Source organism: Coregonus lavaretus (assembly GCF_964263955.1).
Source record: "Coregonus lavaretus genome assembly, chromosome: 30".
Classification (NCBI taxonomy): domain Eukaryota; kingdom Metazoa; phylum Chordata; class Actinopteri; order Salmoniformes; family Salmonidae; genus Coregonus; species Coregonus lavaretus.
Window position 1 is genome coordinate 40,135,388 of NC_140017.1, and position 21,698 is coordinate 40,157,085.

Here is a 21,698-nt window from a genome sequence, read left to right on the forward strand (position 1 = left end):
ACATGGAAATTATTACTGAAATAATTTGAACACATCCAATATGAGAGACCAAAAACAGCCTCCATGACTCCAGATGACAGAGACCTTGAAGAGAGAGCTTAGCATCACTGAACACTCCCTCGTGACTGTAGGGTGTGTGTGTGTGTGTGTGTGTGTGTGTGTGCACGTGTCTCCAGCCTGCTATTAGCACATTAATGAGTCACCTCTGAAACGTTCACACATCCAACATCCCAGAACCCCCCGGGAACCACCCCCCGGGGAACACACACAGGAAGAGGGCCAGCATGGATGATGAGATTATCTTGGGCCTTGGGGTAAAGGTGGGAGAAAGGTGAAATGTGTGTTTAAAGTATTTTCTCTCTCTCCCTTATTGTCATTCTCTTCAGAGCAGTTTGATTTCCTAAGGGAAGGGTAAGATGGACCGCATAATTTCACCTCTGGTTGCTCCACTGCAGGAGAAAAAGAAACATCTTAAAGCCTTCACCATGTTTATTCCTCCCACATACCATCATCTAGGAGATGCCTTTATACATGCTCAATTCAATCACATTCTCTCTTTTTTTTGTTACCAAATGCAACATTGTTTTTTTCAGGCAGATGGAAAGATATGTACAAATGTATGTATTTATATTTCTATACATTGTAAAGTAGTGTTTAAGGATCGGGTGAAAGGTCAAGTGGATATTTGTGATTTAGATCCGTGTCAACAGTCAGGGGTACAGACCAAAAGATGATCAAAGAAACTACGCTATGAAAGGACCTGTGGTCCACTGGCAATGCATCCTTAGCTAGTAACAAGAGGACTAGCAACGTAGACAAGCAAACAGAAGAATGAAAATGAACGGTTGTTTTTCCTACTATTGGCATCCATGATACAGTAGTTCTCTCCTGCAGTAATGACATAGTCGCTTTCATAACATTGGAGAAACATTTTCAACTCCACCCATAAGGATTGTCATATCTACAATAAATAAACAGAAGATTGGAAAGCAGGTCTTACTAAACATACATTGAGAGGAATTTGCAGTAAAAAAACAAATGGTACAAAACTTTGATAAAAACAAATCTGAAAGACTGACACTCAAATAGACACAAACCTTCCATCTCTTTCTGGGCACAAACAAATAGCATACATGACCTTCTCATGTCTGCCTGATAGGTCACATGATGAATGGACAGACAGATGTATATATTCACTGAACAAAAATGTAAAACACAACATGCAAAAATGTCTACGATTTTACTGAGTTGCAGTTCATATAAGTAAATCATTAAATTGAAATAAATTCATTAGGCCCTACTCTATGCTATGATCAGCTGTCCCAGTGGCTGGTGTCGAGACAATCCCGGAGGTGAAGAAGCCGCAAGTGGAAATCCTGTGCTGGAGTGGTTACATGTGGTCTGCGGTTGTGAGGCCGGTTGGATGTACTGCCAAATTCTCTAAAACGACGTTGGAGGTGGCTTATTGTAGAGAAATTAACATTCAATTCTCTGGCAGCAGCTCTGGTTGACATTCCTGCTGTCAGCATGCCAATTGCACACTCCCTCAAAACTTGAGACATCTGTGGCATTGTGTTGTGACAAAACTGCACATTTTAGAGTGGCCTTTTATTGTCCCCAGCACAAGGTGCACCTGTGTAATGATCATGCTGTTTAATCAGCTTCTTGATATGCCACACCTGTCAGGTGGATGGATTATCTTGGCAAACGAGAAATGCTCACTAACAGGGATGTAAACAAATTTGTGCACAACATTTGAGAAAAATAAGCTTTTTGTGCATATGGAACATTTCTGGGATCTTTTATTTCAGCTCATGAAACATGAGACCAAAATCTTTACATGTAGTGTTTATATTTTTGTTCAGTATATATAGTATTCCCAGTTCCAGTAGGAGAATTCTGTCCAGAAGTTCATCAGTTCCTGTCCCACACAAAAGGGAATACCATCCCATCTCCAAGCAGACATTCCAATAGAATTCCAATCGGAATGCCGAGTGGGTGACTGTTTTTACTCCTTTAGGGAAAAGAGGAAACAATAGAGAGATCTGATTGGCTCCCAGTGATGGGGATAGGCACTCTCATTGGTCAATGTCTCTGTCCATCTCACATCTCCCTTCGATTGGTCCGCTCGTCCCGTCCAACCCCCAACTCCTCGTCTTCGTAGTTCTCCTCCTCGTTGAGCTCTCCTTCTTTCCTGTGTTCTCCCTCTTTCTCTGCTGGGACCTCCTCCTCCTCTTTCACTTCACCCTGCAGCAGAACAAACACAGTCACCAGGTGGGTAAGACCATAGGCCATGTATACATGACTCTAGGAACTGCCACCGATGGAACGTTATTGAGCAGTAAGGTGAGAACCTGGAATACAGACCAACAGGCAGATCATTCTAGAACATTGAGGCAAGTATGTTGGAACGGTGACAGACTGACCATTGTGTCAGAGCATTCAGTAGTGTTTGGATGGGTGAATAGGGCGCTCTCACACACACAGGGCCAGAATGAGCTTGGGGGTAACCAGACACCCACAGAGACCCTGTACCTGATCCTTCATTCAACTACTGGGACACACTGAGCAGGCTATAGTTAGACACAATAAGGCCATGCACACACACACACACACACACATACACAATCCTAATACACACCTACATACAGTGAGGGAAAAAAGTATTTGATCCCCTGCTGATTTTGTACGTTTGCCCACTGACAAAGAAATGATCAGTCTATAATTTTAATGGTAGGTTTATTTGAACAGTGAGAGACAGAATAACAACAACAAAATCCAGAAAAACGCATGTCAAAAATGTTATAAATTGATTTGCATTTTAAATGAGGGAAATAAGTATTTGACCCCCTCTCAATCAGAAAGATTTCTGGCTCCCAGGTGTCTTTTATACAGGTAACGAGCTGAGATTAGGAGCACCCTCTTAAAGGGAGTGCTCCTGATCTCAGCTTGTTACCTGTATAAAATACACCTGTCCACAGAAGCAATCAATCAGATTCCAAACTCTCCACCATGGCCAAGACCAAAGAGCTCTCCAAGGATGTCAGGGACAAGATTGTAGACCTAAACAAGGCTGGAATGGGCTACAAGACCATCACCAAGCAGCTTGGTGAGACGGTGACAACAGTTGGTGCGATTATTCGCAAATGGAAGAAACACAAAAGAACTGTCAATCTCCCTAGGACTGGGGCTCCATGCAAGATCTCACCTCGTGGAGTTGCAATGATCATGAGAACGGTGAGGAATCAGCCCAGAACTACAAGGGAGGATCTTGTCAATGATCTCAAGGCAGCTGGGACCATAGTCACCAAGAAAACAATTGGTAACACACTACGCCGTGAAGGACTGAAATCCTGCAGTGCCCGCAAGGTCCACCTGCTCAAGAAAGCACATATACAGGGCCGTCTAAAGTTTGCCAATGAACATCTGAATGATTCAGAGGAGAACTGGGTGAAAGTGTTGTGGTCATATGAGACCAAAATCGAGCTCTTTGGCATCAACTCAACTCGCCGTGTTTGGAGGAGGAGGAATGCTGCCTATGACCCTAAGAACACCATCCCCACCGTCAAACATGGAGGTGGAAACATTATGCTTTGGGGGTGTTTTTCTGCTAAGGGGACAGGACAACTTCACCGCATCAAAGGGTCGATGGACGGGGCCATGTACCGTCAAATCTTGGGTGAGAACCTGCTTCCCCTCAGCCAGGGCATTGAAAATGGGTCGTGGATGGGTATTCCAGCATGACAATGACCCAAAACACACAGCCAAGGCAACAAAGGAGTGGCTCAAGAATAAGCACATTAAGGTCCTGGAGTGGCCTAGCCAGTCTCCAGACCACAATCCCATAGAAAATCTGTGGAGGGAGCTGAAGGTTCGAGTTGCCAAATGTCAGCCTCGAAACCTTAATGACTTGGAGAAGATCTGCAAAGAGGAGTGGAACAAAATCCCTCCTGAGATGTGTGCAAACCTGGTGGCCAACTACAAGAAACGTCTGACCTCTGTGATCGCCAACAAGGGTTTTGCCACCAAGTACTAAGTCATGTTTTGCAGAGGGGTCAAATACTTATTTCCCTCATTAAAATGCAAATCAATTTATAACATTTTTGACATGCATTTTTATGGATTTTTTGTTGTTATTCTGTCTCTCACTGTTCAAATAAACCTACCATTAAAATGATAGACTGATCATGTCTTTGTCAGTGGGCAAACGTACAAAATCAGCAGGGGATCAAATACTGTTTTCCCCTCACTGTACAGTACATGTCTACGCTGAGAAAGTGAAAGTGTGTTTAATTACCCAAACCCACGGTCGTTTCCCAAACCCACGGTCGTTTCCCAAACCCACGGTCGTTTCCCAAACCCACGGTCGTTTCCCAAACCCACGGTCGTTTCCCAAACCCACGGTCGTTTCCCAAACCCACGGTCGTTTCCCAAACCCACGGTCGTTTCCCAACCCACGTCGTTTTCCCAAACCCACGGTCGTTTTCCCACTCAGGGTTCCACGTACAATATTCCATAGTGTTCTAGACTCACGTGTTCTCCGTTCTCCTCATTGTATGGCTCCTCCTCCTCCTCCTCCTCCTCCTCCCTCTTCTGCCCCCCGGCCAAATCATCCTGCACCTAACAGGGTTAACCACCATCAGACCATGTCTTCTCCCTCTGTTTAGACCTGTGTGTGTGTGTGTGTGTGTGTATATATGCACCTCATCCTCCTCCGGATACTGCTCATCCAAGTTGTCTTCCTGCTGGTCTGGGTTTACCGCCATCTGTAAACACAGAAACCATGACAACTGTTACCATGGCAAAGTCACTGGAACAACTGTTACCTGTTGCTCGTGTCATCTTCATGTACATCTCTGACTATTTCTACCTGTCGCCTCCTTCCTTCCTTCCTTCCTTCCTTCCTTCCTTCCTTCCTTCCTTCCTTCCTCTCTCAGCCTTGTTTCTACCCCTCTCTTCTCTATCCCTCCTCTCACCACCAGTTCCTCGTCTATGGCTGGGTGATTGGTGTTGGGGTGTGTGTCTGTGTGTTTGGCCGGCGTTGCCTCCTCTTCCTCTTCCTCTTCCTCCCTGTTCTGAAGATGCTGCTCCTCCGCCACATCAAACTCATCCTCCCCCTGGTTATTAGGGTCATCCTCTGGGTCCACCTCCCCCTCTACTGCCCCCTGCAGGACGGGAGGGACGGAGAGAGAGTTTGTCAGTGTGTGTAGCGTGTGAAACTGTGCATATCACAGTTCAGATTGGGGCGGGTTTTCTCTGGTCTACTATCCATGCAAGCATATGGAAAGAACACTAGACCAACACCCAAGGGACAGTGGCTGGGGTTGAAGATAGTGAGAGAGAGAGAGAGAGAGAGAGAGAGCGAGAGAGAGAGCGAGAGAGAGAGCGAGAGAGAGAGCGAGAGAGAGAGCGAGAGAGAGAGCGAGAGAGAGAGCGAGAGAGAGAGCGAGAGAGAGCGAGAGAGAGCGAGAGAGAGAGAGAGAGAGAGAGAGAGAGAGAGAGAGAGAGAGAGAGAGAGAGAGCGAGAGCGAGAGCGAGAGAGAGCGAGAGAGAGCGAGAGAGAGCGAGAGAGAGAGAGAGAGAGAGAGAGAGAGAGAGAGAGAGAGAGAGAGAGAGAGAGAGAGAGAGAGAGAGAGAGAGAGAGAGAGAGAGAGAGAGAGAGAGAGAGAGAGAGAGAGAGAGAGAGAGAGAGAGAGAGAGAGAGAGAGAGAGAGAGAGAGAGAGAGAGAGAGAGAGAGAGAGAGAGAGAGAGAGAGAGAGAGAGAGAGAGAGAGAGAGAGAGAGAGAGAGAGAGAGAGAGAGAGAGAGAGAGAGAGAGAGAGAGAGAGAGAGAGAGAGGTTGAGGCTGATGTTAGTGTCAGGCAGGGAGAGAGAGAGGAATTTAAAGCCCTCCAGTGCCAACAGGTCCTCCATAATTCACTTCATCACTAACTGTGGTTTTAGGACTTCTTAGAAATACATGTAGTCAGAGTTAACCAATGAGTTAATTAATGTCAATTCAATCATTTTATATTACTTTAAAGGCGTAGAACATGTTTGAACATGATAGGAACGTGTTTGAACATGATTCATAAATACAATAAAGCATATAAAAGAACAAAGGAGGACTCATCTATATAAATAGATATATCATCTGATAGGACAAAAGAATGAAAACTACAGTTCAAACTGGGGTCACAGATTTACATCAGACCATATGACTGTCAGTGGATTATTGAAATCAGTGGTTGATAGACACTGTTTGGTAGATCTGTCTCACCTCCTGTAGTCGTGGTACTCGGTGGACCTCTTCCTCTTGCTTCAAGTGGGTTTCCCTCTCTGTACACACAGCAAGCCAACAGTCAGTCAGATAACAGCCAGGTAAGCATGTATACAGTGCATTCGGAAAGTATTCAATTTTATTTGGAACGGCAAGCCAGACAAAATTAAAAGAGCATATTTATATAATGAATATGAATTCGGAGGACAGAAATGATTAAATATTAAAGCATTAGACCTATCACTAAAAGCTTCAGTCATACAAAAGTTATACTTAAATCCGAACTGGTTCTCAAGCAAATGAGTAAGATTGTCTCACCCAATGTTCAAGAATGGCCTTTTTCCCTTTATTCAGATTACAACCTCTCACTTTCAGTTATTTGAAAAGGAAATAATCTCCCAAATGTCACTATTTCTAAAACAAGCCATAGAAAGTTGGTTGCAATTTCAATTTAGTCCTCCAGAAACGACAGAACAAATAATGCAACAAATATTGTGGTTAAATTCAAATATACTAATTGACAAAAAAACCTTTATTTTTTGACAGAATGTTTAAAAAAGGTATAATCTTCGTAAATGATATCATCGGTAGGACTGGTGGAGTTATGTCGCACATGCAGCTAACAAAAACATATGGAAATGTCTGCTCTACCCAAAATTACAACCAAATAATTGCAGCCTTACCGCAAAAGTGGAAGAGGAAAGTGGAAGGGGGAGAAAGTAAGGAACTTGTCTGTCGGCCTTGCATTAAAGAACATAATTGGTTAAGGAAAACTGTGATAAATAAAAAAGTATATCAGTTTCACTTCAGGACCAAAGGATTGACAGCCGTCCCATATAGATTGCAAAATAGTTGGGAAGAGATCTTTGACGTACCGATCCCATGGCATAGTGTTTATGAACTGACACGCAAAACGACACCGGATTCAAAAATTAGAATCTTTCAGTTTAAATTGTTGTATAAAATTCTTGCTACCAATAGAATGTTATTTATATGGGGGATACAATCTTCCCATCTCTGCAGATTTTGCTGTGAAGAGACAGAATCATTAGATCATTTGTTTTGGTTCTGTCCATTTGTAGCTTGTTTTTGGACACAGGTCCAGGAATGGCTAAAGGATTGCAATATTTACCTGGAACTAACCTTGCAGATAGCATTACTGGGTGATCTGAAAAGTCATAGTCAATCAATCAATAATATAATAATACTTTTAGCAAAAATGTTTCTTTTTAATTCACAATCTGTAGAAGCAATGAGAATAGAAAGGTTCAGAATTTTTGTAAAACATCACAGTACGGTTGAAATATATATGGCAAATAGAAATCCTATATGGATGGTGTTAAGAGATAGATGGGAGGTATTGAATAGAGTTGAAGGATGGGACTAATAACAAATAACAACAAATAATAACAAAGATAGCTAATAATGTAAGCATACTGTGTCCATAATAAGTATATAGGTTGTATGTTGGGAGCTTTTGGGAAGGAGCACAGTTAGAAAGATATGGCATATAGAAGCAAACCGGATGGACACAATGAAAATGATCGGAGAGGTTGAGAGTAGAAGAAGTTCAGGAGCAAAATATATATATATATATATATATATAATAGAATTATTGTAAAATGAACTCTGTCCATAAGGTGTAGATAGTAAGTATAGGCCGGAAGTAGAGGCCTGGGCGTTGTTGTTCACTAATTTACTCCAAGTAGGGAAAGGATGGTGGGGTTGAAAAGTAATAAAGGGGAGTATATATATAAAAAATAAAAAAAACATGGGGGATTGGAAGTGATGCAGACAATTACATTGATAGAAGATACAATCTATCTGCAATATTAAGCTGATCCCAAAAAATAAAAAAATGTTGTTAAGACCCCTTATTCCACATTTTGTTACCTTACAGCCTTATTCTAAAATGGATTAAATTGTTTTTTTCCCTCATCAATCTACACACAATACCCCATAATGACAAAGCAAAAACAAGTTTAGATTTCTTTGCAAACGTATATATATATATATTAAAAAAAAATACATGTATATATCACATTTACATAAGTATTCAGACGCTTTACTCAGTACTTTGTTAAAGCACCTTTGGCAGCGATTACAGCCTCGAGTCTTCTTGGGTATGACGCTACAAGCTTGGCACACCTGTATTTGGGGAGTTTCTCCCATTCTTCTCTGCAGATCCTCTCAAGCTCTGTCAGGTTGGATGGGGAGCATCGCTGCACAGCTATTTTCAAGTCTCTCCAGAGACGTTAGATCGGGTTCAAGTCCAGCCTCTGGCTGGGCCACTCAAGGACATTCAGAGACTTGTCCCGAAGCCACTCCTGCGTTGTCTTGGCTGTGTGCTTAGGGTCGTTGTCCTGTTGGAAGGTGAACCTTCGCCCCAGTCTGAGGTCCTGAGCGCTCTGGAGCAGGTTTTCATCAAGGATCTCTCTGTACTTTGCTCTGTTCATCTTTGCCTCGATCCTGACTAGTCTTCCAGTCCCTGCCTCTGAAAAACATCCCCACAGCATGATGCTGCCACCACCATGCTTCACCGTAGGGATGGTGCCAGGTTTCCTCCAGGCGTGACGCTTGGCATTCAGGCCAAAGATTTCATTCTTGGTTTCATCAGACCCGAAAATCTTGTTTCTCATGGTCTGAGAGTCCTTTAGGTGCCTTTTGGCAAACTCCAAGCGGGCTGTCATGTGCCTTCTACTGAGGATTGGCTTCCGTCTGGCCACTCTACCATAAAGGCCTGATTGGTGGAGTGTACAGAGATGGTTGTCCTTCTGGAAGGTTCTACCATCTCCACAGAGGAACTCTGGAGCTCTGTCAGAGTGACCATTGGGTTCTTGGTCACCTCTCTGACCAAGGCCCTTCTCCACCGATTGCTCAGTTTGGCCTGGTGGCCAGCTCTAGGAAGACTCTTCGTGGTTCCAAACTTCTTCCATTTAAGACTGATTGAGGCGACTGTGTTCTTGGGGACCTTCAATGCTGCAGAAATGTTTTGGTACCCTTCCCCAGATCTGTGCCTCAACACAATCCTGTCTCGGAGCTCTACGGACCATTCCTTCGACCTCATGGCTTGGTTTTTGCTCTGACATGCACTGTCAACTGTGGGACCTTATAGAGACAGGTGTGTGCATTTCCAAATCATGTCCAATCAATTGAATTTACCACAGGTGGACCCCAATCAAGTTGTAGAAACAGGATGATCAATGGAAACAGGATGCACCTGAGCTCAATTTCAAGTCTCATAGCAAAGGGTCTGAATACTTATGTAAATAAGGTATGTTTTTTATTTTTAATACATTTGCAAACATTTCTAAAAACCTGTTTTCGCTTTGTCATTATGGGGTATTGTATGTAGATTGATGAGGAAATTGTTTTATTTAATCAATTTTAGAATAAGGCTGTAACATAAAATGTGGAAAAAGGGAAGGGGTCTGAATACTTTTCAAATACACTGTATACAATCACATTTGTCAAGGCCTTAAAATATTTGGTGACTTGATTGATTGATTGATTGATTCTCTCACCTTCGTCATCATCAATACGAGGTTCTTCATCCCCTTGGACGATGTCATTGTCCATGTTCTCATAGTCACTCTTCTTCCTGAAGAATATAACATTACAACACAACACATTGTAACACCATTCCATGGGCATGTTGTGGGGTCAAATTATTTTCAATAAGCAATTGATGAATTGTATTGAATTTAACTGAAACCTCTTCGTGACCTCTACATAACCTTTGACCCCAACCCCTTGCCCTCTGACCTGAGCTGCTCCTCCTTCAGTAGCTGTTCCCGACGGTCCGCCTCTCGATGCTGCTCCTCCTCTCGCTGGTGATGAGCTCTCAGACGCAGCTCTCGCTCCCTCTGCACGCTCATTCTCTGGGCCTGCAGGGCCTCCTGGCGCAGTTGGAGCTCCCTCGTCCTCTGGGCCCGCTCAGCCTCCAGGCGCTGCTGCTCCTGCTGCTGCTCGTAGGCAGACTTCACCCGCTCCGCCTGGGCCACGTGGGCCTCCTGCTGGAGGTGGGTCTCAGGGACGAGGTGGATGTCACTTTGTGGATCCTGGGGAAACCAGAGAGACAATGAGACAACAGGTTCTAATGCTGTTCTAAAGAGCTTGTATTACGCCGTTCTAACTGGTTCTAAAGTGGTTGTTCCCACTTGTGGTTGGCGTCTCTGACGGTCCAGAGCGTTGTCGTCTGGCTGGTCTTGTTCCGCCTCCAACCCCTCGTCCTCCTGTGGTTGTTCGGATTCCTCCTCCAGCTTCTGGGGCTGCCCCGCCTGCTCCATCTCTTCCTCCGCCAGCTCTCTCCTCCTCTCTGCCTCCCCCTCTGCCTCCCCCTCTGCCTCCCCCTCTGCCTCCCCCTCTGCCTCTTTCTCGGCAGGCTGAGACTGGAACTCTGGCTTGGCCACCACCTCCTCCTGCAGATGCAACTGGTTATTAGAAGAACAGAGTGGGTTAGAGAGGATGTTAGTGTGTGTGTGTGTGTGTCAGTGTCACAAAATAACATGACAGATTCAAATGTGTGCCAACAAAGAGCAGCCTCCTGTACCCTGGACTGTGTGTCCCCATGGTCTTCCTCATGGTCTTCCTCATGGTCTTCCTCATGGCTGTGTGCTTCTACGCGAGGCGTAGCCACTAAGGCAGCTAGCTGTGGTGGGGGTGGGCCCTGTTCATGGGGCTCGGACAATACAGCACCAGGCTGGGCCTGTTGGTGGGCGGGGTTTTGATCATGTCGAAGGCTGGGCATTCTGATCAAGGTCTCTTTGAGTTGTTTAAACTCATCCACCTGGACCTGAGGAGAGACCATCAGACAACTATTAAATAACCATAAGGAAACAGTGAGGCCAGGACACGCAAACAACCTGAAGTCAGATTTATTGAAGGGCACTTGCAAACTTGCATTAGCAAAAGGTTAGCCTAAGGTTAGCTGAAGGTTAGAAGAGCGTTAGGAGGCAGCGTCCTCAGAACCAGGAAGACAGCGTCAAGCAAGCCGGAAGATCAGGGGTCAGATGTGAGAAATGAGAGGTCATCTTGCAAGGGGGACAGGCAGGCAGCAGCCTACAGATTGCAAGTCATCTGACTGTACCATTAGCCCAGTCCACTTCAACCCCCCCTTTCCAGAATTAGTGGTACAGTCCTTTCTCCCCCTTGTACATCAAATGGACTGGATGAGTTAAGCCGCAACACCCTGTTTATCAAACAGACTCCATTGCTTTCCTGAATTCTTACATTCTTTCCCTCTCACTCTTTCTTTCTCTCTCTCGCTCCAATCACCCCATTATATTTTCCCGCTCGATTAGCTTAAGCATGCTTTTGATGTGCAGCTCAAGCTCAGACACCCCTTAGTGAACCAACCCACCTGACGCCCATCCTCCCACGGCCCCAACCCCCAGACACACACAGACCGACACTGCCGCTCTGAGAGTCATAACTTCCTGTCCTTCACTAGGATAGTCTCTAGATAATAATAATAATAATAATAATAATAATATGCCATTTAGCAGACGCTTTTATCCAAAGCGACTTACAGTCATGCGTGCTAGATATCAGGTTAGAAACCAGGATAGTCTCTAGATATCATGTTAGAAACCAGGATAGTCTCTAGATATCATGTTAGAAACCAGGATAGTCCCTAGACAGCATGTTAGAAACCAGGATAGTCCCCAGATATCATGTTAGAAACCAGGATAGTCCCTAGACAGCATGTTAGAAACCAGGATAGTCCCTAGATCTCATGTTAGAAACCAGGATAGTCCCCAGATATCATGTTAGAAACCAGGATAGTCCCTAGACAGCATGTTAGAAACCAGGATAGTCCCTAGATCTCATGTTAGAAACCAGGATAGTCACTAGATATCATGATAGAAACCAGGATAGTCCCTAGATATCATGTTAAAAACCAGGATAGTCACTAGATAGCATGTTAGAAACAAGGATAGTCACTTTATATTACGATAGAAACCAGGATAGCCACTAGATATCATGTTAGAAAGAACAATCATGCCCCCACACGGTGCAGTCAGTGTGTCTCCCTACCTGAGCTGCGGCCAGCGCACTCTTGTGGTCCTCTAGCGTCAGTGCAAGCTGATCATGGGCAGCCTTCAAGTCCTTATGTACTATCTGTAATAATCATAATAATCATGTAGAATAAAACAGAACGTGGTGATGGATCCTCCTAGCTTTCCAATGACCTTAAGAGAGCTTCTTCCATATCTACGTCCTTTACATAAACAATTCCAGGTCGGTGCTCAGACCAAGCTCTACTATTCCCAGTACTGACCCGTGCATCCTGCAACTGGACATGGATGTCCTGGTGGGCTCTCCTCAGCTGCTTATTCTCCTGTCGCAGATTATACACATTCTCTACAGTGATGACATAAACACACATAAACAACATATATCATATTTATTACAACGTTATTATGCCACACACATTGTCGTAACTCAACTGTAACACTGCTCCAAGTCAGGAGAGGGAGACAAAGGCCTGCTAGTATTCACTCATGTCCTCCTGTGTGTCTGTGTGTGTGTGTGTGTCTGTGGCGTCTGTGTGCGGCGTGTCTGTGGGTCTGTGGCGTCTGTGGCATCAGTGTGTCTGTGGCGTCTGTGGCGTCTGTGGCGTCTGTGGCGTCTGTGGTGTCTGTGTGTCTGTGGTGTCTGTGGTGTCTGTCTGCGGCGTGTCTGTGGGTCTGTGTGGCTGTGGCATCAGTGTGTCTGTGGCGCCTGTGTGTCTGTGGCGCCTGTGTGTCTGTGGCGCCTGTGTGTCTGTGGCGCCTGTGTGTCTGTGGCGCCTGTGGCATCTGTGTGTCTGTGGCATCTGTGGCATCTGTGGCGTCTGTGCGCACCTTTGAGTTTGGAGACCTCCATCTCTTTGGTCTGCTGTAGTTTGTCGAAGCTGTCCTTGTGTTGGTCCAAGACCTTGCTGTGGTCCTCTCCCTGAATCTGATGCTGCTCCTGCAGGTCATAGTGCTGCTTCTTCAGGTCCTCATGCTGCTTCTAAAACAACAAGGACAGAGGGTGGGTCAGTGTGTGTGTGTGTGTGTGTGTGTGTGTGTGTGTGTGTGTGTGTGTGTGTGTGCGTGCGTGTGTGTGTGTTCTTACTGACCTTCAGCATCTGGTGCTGCTCATGTAAAGAGTTGAATTTGTTGCTGGAGTCCTGCTGTTTAATAAACAAAACGACAAACATTTACAATCCCAGTCTCAACTCCTTTCATATTACATTATCAACAAAATGTACAATCAAATTTACATAAATGCTGAATTTAACAGCATAACTTTCTGTCTTTAGCACTAGAGTTAAGGACTCAGGCCTACCTTTTCCTTGTTCAGTGACTGTTGGGCTTCAAGTTTATACACCAGATAATCTGTTAAAGGAAGGGAAGACATGATGCAATCACCACGGCTGTAAAGAGTGTATAATTGAGGATTGATGTACTTCATGTAGTCATTTAGACACTATTGGCTGCTGTCTGTCTCTCTCACCCTCTTTGGCCTTCTTGTGCTCCACACGTTCCTTCTGCAGAGACTTCTCTAGCCGCGAGCGATGCTCATACACCACTGAGAAAGAGAGGGAGGATGAGGGAGAGAGAGAGAGAAAACAGAGTTACTGTGAGGGGATGTTCTCACAGGGCCATCTGGAGTGGAAGCTAAACAGAAAGCTGTCTACGATACAAACATTTAGACTTCACACACACACACACACACACATATTCATCTTAGAGTATAAACATAGGCTTTGAACAAGCAAACAGATCATTTGCTGTGTGTGTGTGTGTGTGTGTGTCTACTGTACGTGTGTGTGTGTCCGAATGAGTGTGGGTGTTCTGTATTGGTTCAGCGTGTGTATTCTGGCATTGCCATCGCTGATTGATGGTCAGGTGTGATACTCCACAGTATGATGTCACTGAGATTGAGCTCTCACCTTTACCTAACCCTCACCTCAAATCCCAAAGTGGGTAAAGTTGGTAATAATTTTACAAGCAGAATGGCACGGTTGAGAGGAGAAGCTTTATTTCCAAAAAGTTCTAAGCAAAAGTATTAGTCTTTGTCTACAAGAGAGAGAGTGTTTCTCGTTTCTCCAGACTTTAAAGGGGCAGAGTGACACCATGAAAACCCAAGGCTAATATCCTACCCAACCTGTTCTCCCTGTAATACCACCTGGAAAATCTGAGCAGCACAGAAGTATCAGAGAGCCTTCACCGTCACCAGAGAGCCTTCACCCTCACCAGAGAGCCTTCACCCTCACCAGAGAGCCTTCACCCTCACCAGAGAGCCTTCACCCTCACCAGAGAGCCTTCACCCTCACCAGAGAGCCTTTACCCTCACCAGAGAGCCTTTACCCTCACCAGAGAGCCTTCACCGTCACCAGAGAGCCTTCACCGTCACCAGAGAGCCTTCACCCTCACCAGAGAGCCTTCACCCTCACCAGAGAGCCTTCACCCTCACCAGAGAGCCTTCACCGTCACCAGAGAGCCTTCACCCTCACCAGAGAGCCTTTACCCTCACCAGAGAGCCTTTACCCTCACCAGAGAGCCTTTACCCTCACCAGAGAGCCTTTACCCTCACCAGAGAGCCTTTACCGTCACTTTATTACAATAGGTATCTTAACAAAGGCCTATTGTACATGCATTCAACATCACAGGTTTAAAGTACGCATTTATTATACAGCGCTTCTAACTCCCTTTAACGCTAGGGCTATATTCCACAACATATTCTAGGTAGGCTACATCTCATGACCTTTATCGGCACTGATTTGGACACAAGGGTAGTGGAAGAAATAAGGTGGAAGGAAGCCTACAGTTGAAGTCGGAAGTTTACATACACCTTAGCCAAATACATTTAAACTCTGTTTTTCACAATTACTGACATTTAATCCCAGTAAAAATTCCCTGTCTTAGGTCAGTTAGGATCACCACTTTATTTTAAGAATGTGAAATGTCAGAATAATAGTAGAGAGAATGATTTTTCAGCTTTTAATTTATTTCATCACATTCCCAGTGGGTCAGAAGTTTACATACACTCAATAAGTATTTGGTAGCATTGCCTTTAAATTGTTTAACTTGGGTCAAACGTTTCGGGTATCCTTCCACAAGCTTCCCAATTGAGTGAATTTTGGCCCATTCCTCCTGACAGAGCTGGTGTAACTGAGTCTGGTTTGTAGGCCTCCTTGCTCGCACACGCTTTTTCAGTTCTGCCCACAAATGTTCTATAGGATTGAGGTCAGGGCTTTGTGATGGCCACTCCAATACCTTGACTTTGTTGTCCTTAAGTCACTTTGCAACAACTTTGGAAGTATGCTTGGGGTCATTGTCCATTTGGAAGACCCATTTGCGACCAAGCTTTAACTTCCTGACTGATGTCTTGAGATGTTGCTTCAATATATCCACATAATTTTCCTTCCTCATGATGCCATCTATTTTGTGAAGTGCACCAGTCCCTCCTGCAGCAAAGCACCACCACAGCATGATGCTGCCACCCCCGTGCTTCACGGTTGGGATGGTGTTCTTTGGCTTGCAATCCACCCCCTTTTTCCTCCAAACATAACGATGTTCATTATGTCCAAACAGATCTATTTTTGTTTCATCAGACCACAGGACATTTCTCCAAAAAGTACGATATCTGTCCCATGGTGTTTATACTTTCGTACTATTGTTTGTACAGATGAACGTGGTACCTTCAGGCGTTTGAAAATTGCTCCCAAGGATGAACCAGACTTGTGGAGGTCTTATTTTTCTGATTTATTTTGATTTTCCCATGACGTCAAGCAAAGAGGTACTGAGTTTGAAGGTAGGCCTTGAAATACATCCACAGGTACTCCAATTGACTCAAATGATGTCAATTAGCCTATCAGAAGCTTCTAAAGCCATGACATCATTTTCTGGAATTTTCCAAGCTGTTTAAAGGCACAGTCAACTTAGTGTATGTAAACTTCTGACCCACTGAAATTGTGATACAGTGAATTATAAGTGAAATAATCTGTCTGTAAACAACTGTTGGAAAAATTACTTGTGTCCTAACCGACTTGCCAAAACTATAGTTTGTTAACAATACATTTGTGGAGTGGTTGAAAAACGAGTTTTAATGACTCCAACCTAAGTGTATGTAAACTTCCGACTTCAACTGTACCTGTACTTTCACCTGTGCACTACTCAGATTAGTGTGGGTGAAGGAAAGGAAATGCGGAAAGGAAGAAACGTTAGACTATTGAGAGATACCCATAGACTGGGACCACGCCTTTACCAGGGACCAAGACATGAGAGAGTGGTCTGAGCTTTACAGCTCCACTGTGTTCATTTCTCAGTACCAGTGATTTATTTTAGATTAGGCCATGCATCTCTCTCAGTCAAGCTAGTTGGGGCTTGATAGATTAGGTGAGGGGAAGACAGGACAGAGACAAACTGTGAAGTAAAAACTCACACCACTGGGAGACAGAAGAAAGGTAGGGAGAGTAGAGGTAGAGAGAAGGGGAGAGGTAGAGAGGTTGAGGGTAGAGAGAAGGGGAGAGGTAGAGAGAAGGGGAGAGGTAGAGAGGCTGAGGGTAGAGAGAAGGGGAGAGGTAGAGAGGCTGAGGGTAGAGAGAAGGGGAGAGGTAGAGAGGCTGAGGGGAGAGAGAAGGGGAGAGGTAGAGAGGCTGATGGTAGAGAGAAGGGGAGAGGTAGAGAGGCTGAGGGTAGAGAGGAGGGGAGAGGTAGAGAGGCTGAGGGTAGAGAGAAGGGGAGAGGTAGAGAGGCTGAGGGTAGAGAGAAGGGGAGAGGTAGAGAGGCTGAGGGTAGAGAGAAGGGGAGAGGTAGAGAGGCTGAGGGTAGAGAGAAGGGGAGAGGTAGAGAGGCTGAGGGTAGAGAGAAGGGGAGAGGTAGAGAGAAGGGGAGAGGTAGAGAGGCTGAGGGTAGAGAGAATGGGAGAGGTAGAGAGGCTGAGGGTAGAGAGAATGGGAGAGGTAGAGAGAAGGGGAGAGGTAGAGAGGCTGAGGGTACAGAGAAACCACTGTGGTACCAGGAACACAACCAGAGAAACCACTGTGGTACCAGGAACACAACCAGAGAAACCCCTGTTGTACCGCGAACAAACCCAGAGAAACCCTTGTGGTATTTGTATTTATTATGGATCCCCATTACTCTTCCTGGGGTCCAACAAAATTAAGGCAGTTATACATTTTAAAAACATTACAATAAATTCATAACAGATTTCACAACATATTAAGTGTGTGCCCTCAGGCCTCTACTCTACTACCACATATCTATAACACAAAATCCATGTGTACATGTGTGTATGTCTGTTATTGTGTGTTTGTATGCATGTGTCTATATTTGTGTTGCTTCACAGTCCCCGCTGTTCCATAAGATGTATTTGTATCTGTTTTTTTAAATCTAATTTTACTGCTGGCATGAGTTACCTGATGTGGAAATAGAGTTCCATGTAGTCATGGCTCTATTTAGTACTGTGCGCCTCCCATAGTCTGTTCTGGACTTGGGGACTGTGAAGAGACCTCTGGTGGCATGTCTTGTGGGGTATGCATGGGTGTCCGAGCCGTGTGCCAGTAGTTCAAACAGCCAGCTCGGTTCATTCAACATGTCAATACCTCTCACAAATTCAAGTAGTGATGAAGTCAATCTCCCCTCCACTTTGAGCCAAGAGAGATCGACATGCATATTATTAATGTTATCTCTTTGTGTACATCCAAGGGCCAGGCGTGGTGCCGTTTGTGGCACCTGACCACACGACTGAACAGTAGTCCAGGTGCAACAAAACTAGGGCCTGTAGGACCTGCCTTGTTGATAGTGCTGTTAAGAATGCAGAGCAGCGCTTTATATAGACAGACTGTTGTATCAATATGTTTTGACCATGACAGTTTACAATCCAGGGTTCCAGCAACCCATTCCCCCACATGACGCCATTCAAGCTGTCTGCCATCTGCCCGGTACAGTTGAAAACAGGATTCATCCGTGAAGAGCATGCCAGTGGCCATTGAAGGTGAGCATTTTCCCAATTAAGTCGGTTTACGACGCCAAACTGCAGTCAGGTCAAGACCCTGGTGAGGAGGACGAGCAGGCAGATGATATTCCCTGAGACTGTTCCCTGAGACGGTTTCTGACAGTTTATGCAGAAATTATTCGGTTGTGCAAATCCACAGTTTCATCAGCTGTCCGGGTGGCTGGTCTCCGACGATCCCGCAGGTGAAGAAGCCAGATGTGGAGGTCCTAGGCTGGCGTGGTTAGACATGGTCTGAGGATGCGAGGCCGGTTGGACTTACTGACAAATTCTCTAAAACGACGTTGGAGGAGGCTTATCGTAGAGAATTACCATTCAATTTTCTGGCAACAGCTCGTGGACATTCCTACAGTCAACATGCCAATTGCGCGCTCCCTCAAAACCGTTCAATTTAGATTGGCCTTGTATTGTCCCCAGCACAAGGTGCACCTGTGTAATGATCATGCTGTTTAATCAGCTTCTTGATACGCCACACCTGTCAGGTGGATGGATTATCTTGGCAAAGGAGAAATGCTCACTAACAGGGATGTAAACAAATGTGTGCAAAATGTTTTAGAGAAATAAGCAATGGAACATTTCTGGGATCTTTTATTCAGCTCATGAAACATTGGACCAACACTTTACATGTTGCGTTTACATTTTTGTTCAGTATTTTTGACTGATAAATCCCTTTGATTGCGACTTAGCTTCCTCACTTCAATGCAGTTATTGTAAATCGCTCTGCATGAGAGTGTCTGCTAAATGTCTACTAGAGAACATTTAAATACAGTAGCCTACTGAGCGGAACATGGCCACCAGAGCCCTGTACGGCAGTTAACGGATGCTCCGTTGTCAAAAAGGGAAAACGGAATCGATATTCCCCCACAGGCTGTGTAACAGTCCATCTCTAAATATAGGTCACATTAATGCTATCAACAGTGGAGAGTAGATATTGAATGAGTGAGGGAACAAAACCACCACTCCACAACAATGTGAGTAGGCTGAAGTGAGTTACCTATGACATCATTTTAGTGAAGCGCTATCCAATCCATTTGAAACGGTCCATGTATTGTTACTTCACAGTCCATCTGGGCATACAGTACATTTAAAACATGGAACAACCACCATGTGTGTGTAGCCTAAACTAGGTGATATAACAAAGTATGTGGAAATTGAACAGTGTCCGCGTTGAACTAACCTAGAAAGCACAATTGTACAACCAAACATAAAATTGGTGGTTCAGTCATCAAAAGGCCAGGGCCTACTTAGAGACACCAGGGGTAGAGGGAGTGACCTAAGAGTTTAGAATACCAGCCTAGTGACCTGTCTGACGTTGAGGTGACAAGTGAGGTTTCCTAAGGTGCAGAGCAGGCCTCGGGACACTGAGGCTACCAGGTTATGTCCTACTTTGCAGCCATAAATAATTTATTACATTTACATTTGACATTTTAGTCATTTAGCAGACGCTCTTATCCAGAGCGACTTACAGTTATCAAGAATCGACATTCCGTGGGACTCGACCAAACTCAAAATAACCTCTTAGGCGCCGGTATTATGCTAGGTTAAAGGCTAAGTGGAGGATGATATGTGCTAAACTCAAGTCCAACCCACCCAGTCAATACAGTAAACTGAGCCAGCCAACGCAAAATAAGCCACCGCGGTGATAGTCACAATTTCGACACTCGCAACTGATACAATTGTATGTTTTAGTAAAATCAGATATCGGTAAAGAAGAACGCAAAGAAAGTCATAAAAGTACAAAATACAAGTCACCCATTCGAACTCCTCCCTCTCGCCTTCCTTTCCTTATTTCTTCAAACCTCTGCTCCGGCAAATATTTACCTTGAAGTTGCGCCGACAGCGACTCTTGATGCTGCTGGTACTTGACAGCCATCGCCTCAGTCCTCTTCAACTGATTGTGCATCTCATACGATATCATCCCCCCATAAATCATCCCGAAAACCACAGTGATGAGAAGGAGAGACTGGAAGATTCTCCGCTGCCTCCGAGAACACACTCCATTCCCCATGATTTAATCGCTTCCCTCCCCGCCGCCTGCACAAACAATCCCCCGGTCACTTCTGTGCAAACTTCGGCAAAACTTTCTACCTCTCAAGCCCCTTCTCACCTCAGTCTTCCCCAAGCATTATTAGACAGTGGGAGCAGAAACACTTCAGAGTTGAGGCAAGTTTAGTGAATATGTTGGATTCATTTTAGCCCACAAGACGGTGTAGCCACATCCACGAAGGAATCCCAGTTTGTTGTTACTTTTTCTTGGATTTTCGCTTGACTACACTACACACAGCAAACTCTCTCCGATATTTGATGAGAAGCAGAATTTATCAGTGTGTAATGTAGAAGCGCACCACTCTATTCCGAAACAAAACCAGACAGGATGTAACAGATTCCCAGTGCAACGCGTTCAGACTTTGTCAAGTCCTGTAGTAGAACTCAAAATCCCGATATTTACGAGGCCTACAACACTTTTAACTTTAGTTACGTGTCACCTAAGCAGCGCAGCTTCCATCCAACAGCAACTACGAAGGAAGTCCTTCCCTATTGAATCCCAAACGACCCGCCCTCAACGGAACTTACTTTTCTCATTGGTCACGTCAGGGTTCGGTCAAACCCCTTTTGGAATGTGTGGGCGGGGTGTTGGAGGACATGAGCACAGTTTCAAAACCCAGAGGCGCAACATCGCGATTTTTCCGGGAACGCTTGCGAAACAGACCAGGCCGGGGTTTGGGGTTTGAGAAGTGACAAATTATTGTTATTCATTTTCTATAAATCTGAATGCATAACCTAGATTCGAGACAATCTCTTAAGTAGTTGAACATGTTCTTACTCCAACCTCGTGAAAGTGACAAATTGACACGTTTTCATTTTCGTCTAAAACAACTCTATATCGAAGGATTGCCTTTGCGTTGACAGCCTGCACATGCGCAGTTTGGCGGGAGACGACCGCTACACCCGAACGATGACATCTTTTACGTATGAGTTTAGCTAGCCAGCGATCGGGGATTTCTATTGGATAAGCAGTTTTAGCCTATCTTCACACTACACTGTCTTTGATATGAGCAAAGACAGTACAGTAAGGTTTAGAAACTCTGTAGGAGACAATTGCATCTTCCCCGCGTCCTCTCTCATCGCCTCCTTCTCAAAACCCATTGGAGGAGAAGTTTGGAGGGGCGGGACCTCTGCCATTCTCATCCAATGGGTTTTGAGAAGGAGGCGAGGAGGGGCGTATACAATTAAGATTCTCCAATAGATATAAACTCATTCCCTGGTGCCCTCATCGCGACTCAAACAACGCCCATTTCCACCCATCAAACACCTCGTAGCATTGGGATATACATACTATATGATGTAGAATATTTCAATCACATTTACATTTTAGTCATTTAGCAGACGCTCTTATCCAGAGCGACTTACAGTTAGTGAGTGCATACATTTCAATTACAAAATGCAC

General features: G+C 44.8%; 1 protein-coding gene across 5 annotated transcripts; it reads right to left on the reverse strand.

The window, feature by feature from the left end:
- Positions 1-471: 471 nt before the first annotated feature.
- LOC311106306 (Golgi integral membrane protein 4-like) lies at positions 472-20,801 on the reverse strand. Of its 5 annotated transcripts, XM_084148610.1 has the most exons (17): positions 20,072-20,770; positions 13,745-13,819; positions 13,577-13,626; positions 13,368-13,421; positions 13,108-13,258; positions 12,543-12,625; positions 12,299-12,382; positions 10,812-11,054; positions 10,420-10,692; positions 10,025-10,320; positions 9,784-9,860; positions 7,392-7,427; positions 6,260-6,318; positions 4,977-5,165; positions 4,704-4,766; positions 4,534-4,620; positions 472-2,247 (listed from the first exon to the last, which is right to left on the reverse strand). In XM_084148610.1, exons 1-17 carry the CDS (start codon positions 20,256-20,258, stop codon positions 2,104-2,106), a joined length of 2,151 nt encoding a protein of 716 aa, XP_084004736.1. In that variant the 5' UTR covers positions 20,259-20,770; the 3' UTR covers positions 472-2,103. The 5 variants fall into 5 exon arrangements, with proteins under 5 accessions (XP_084004736.1, XP_084004737.1, XP_084004739.1 ...); XM_084148611.1 differs by lacking the exon at positions 7,392-7,427 and having other exon boundaries at positions 20,072-20,801; XM_084148613.1 differs by lacking the exon at positions 4,534-4,620.
- Positions 20,802-21,698: the final 897 nt, after the last annotated feature.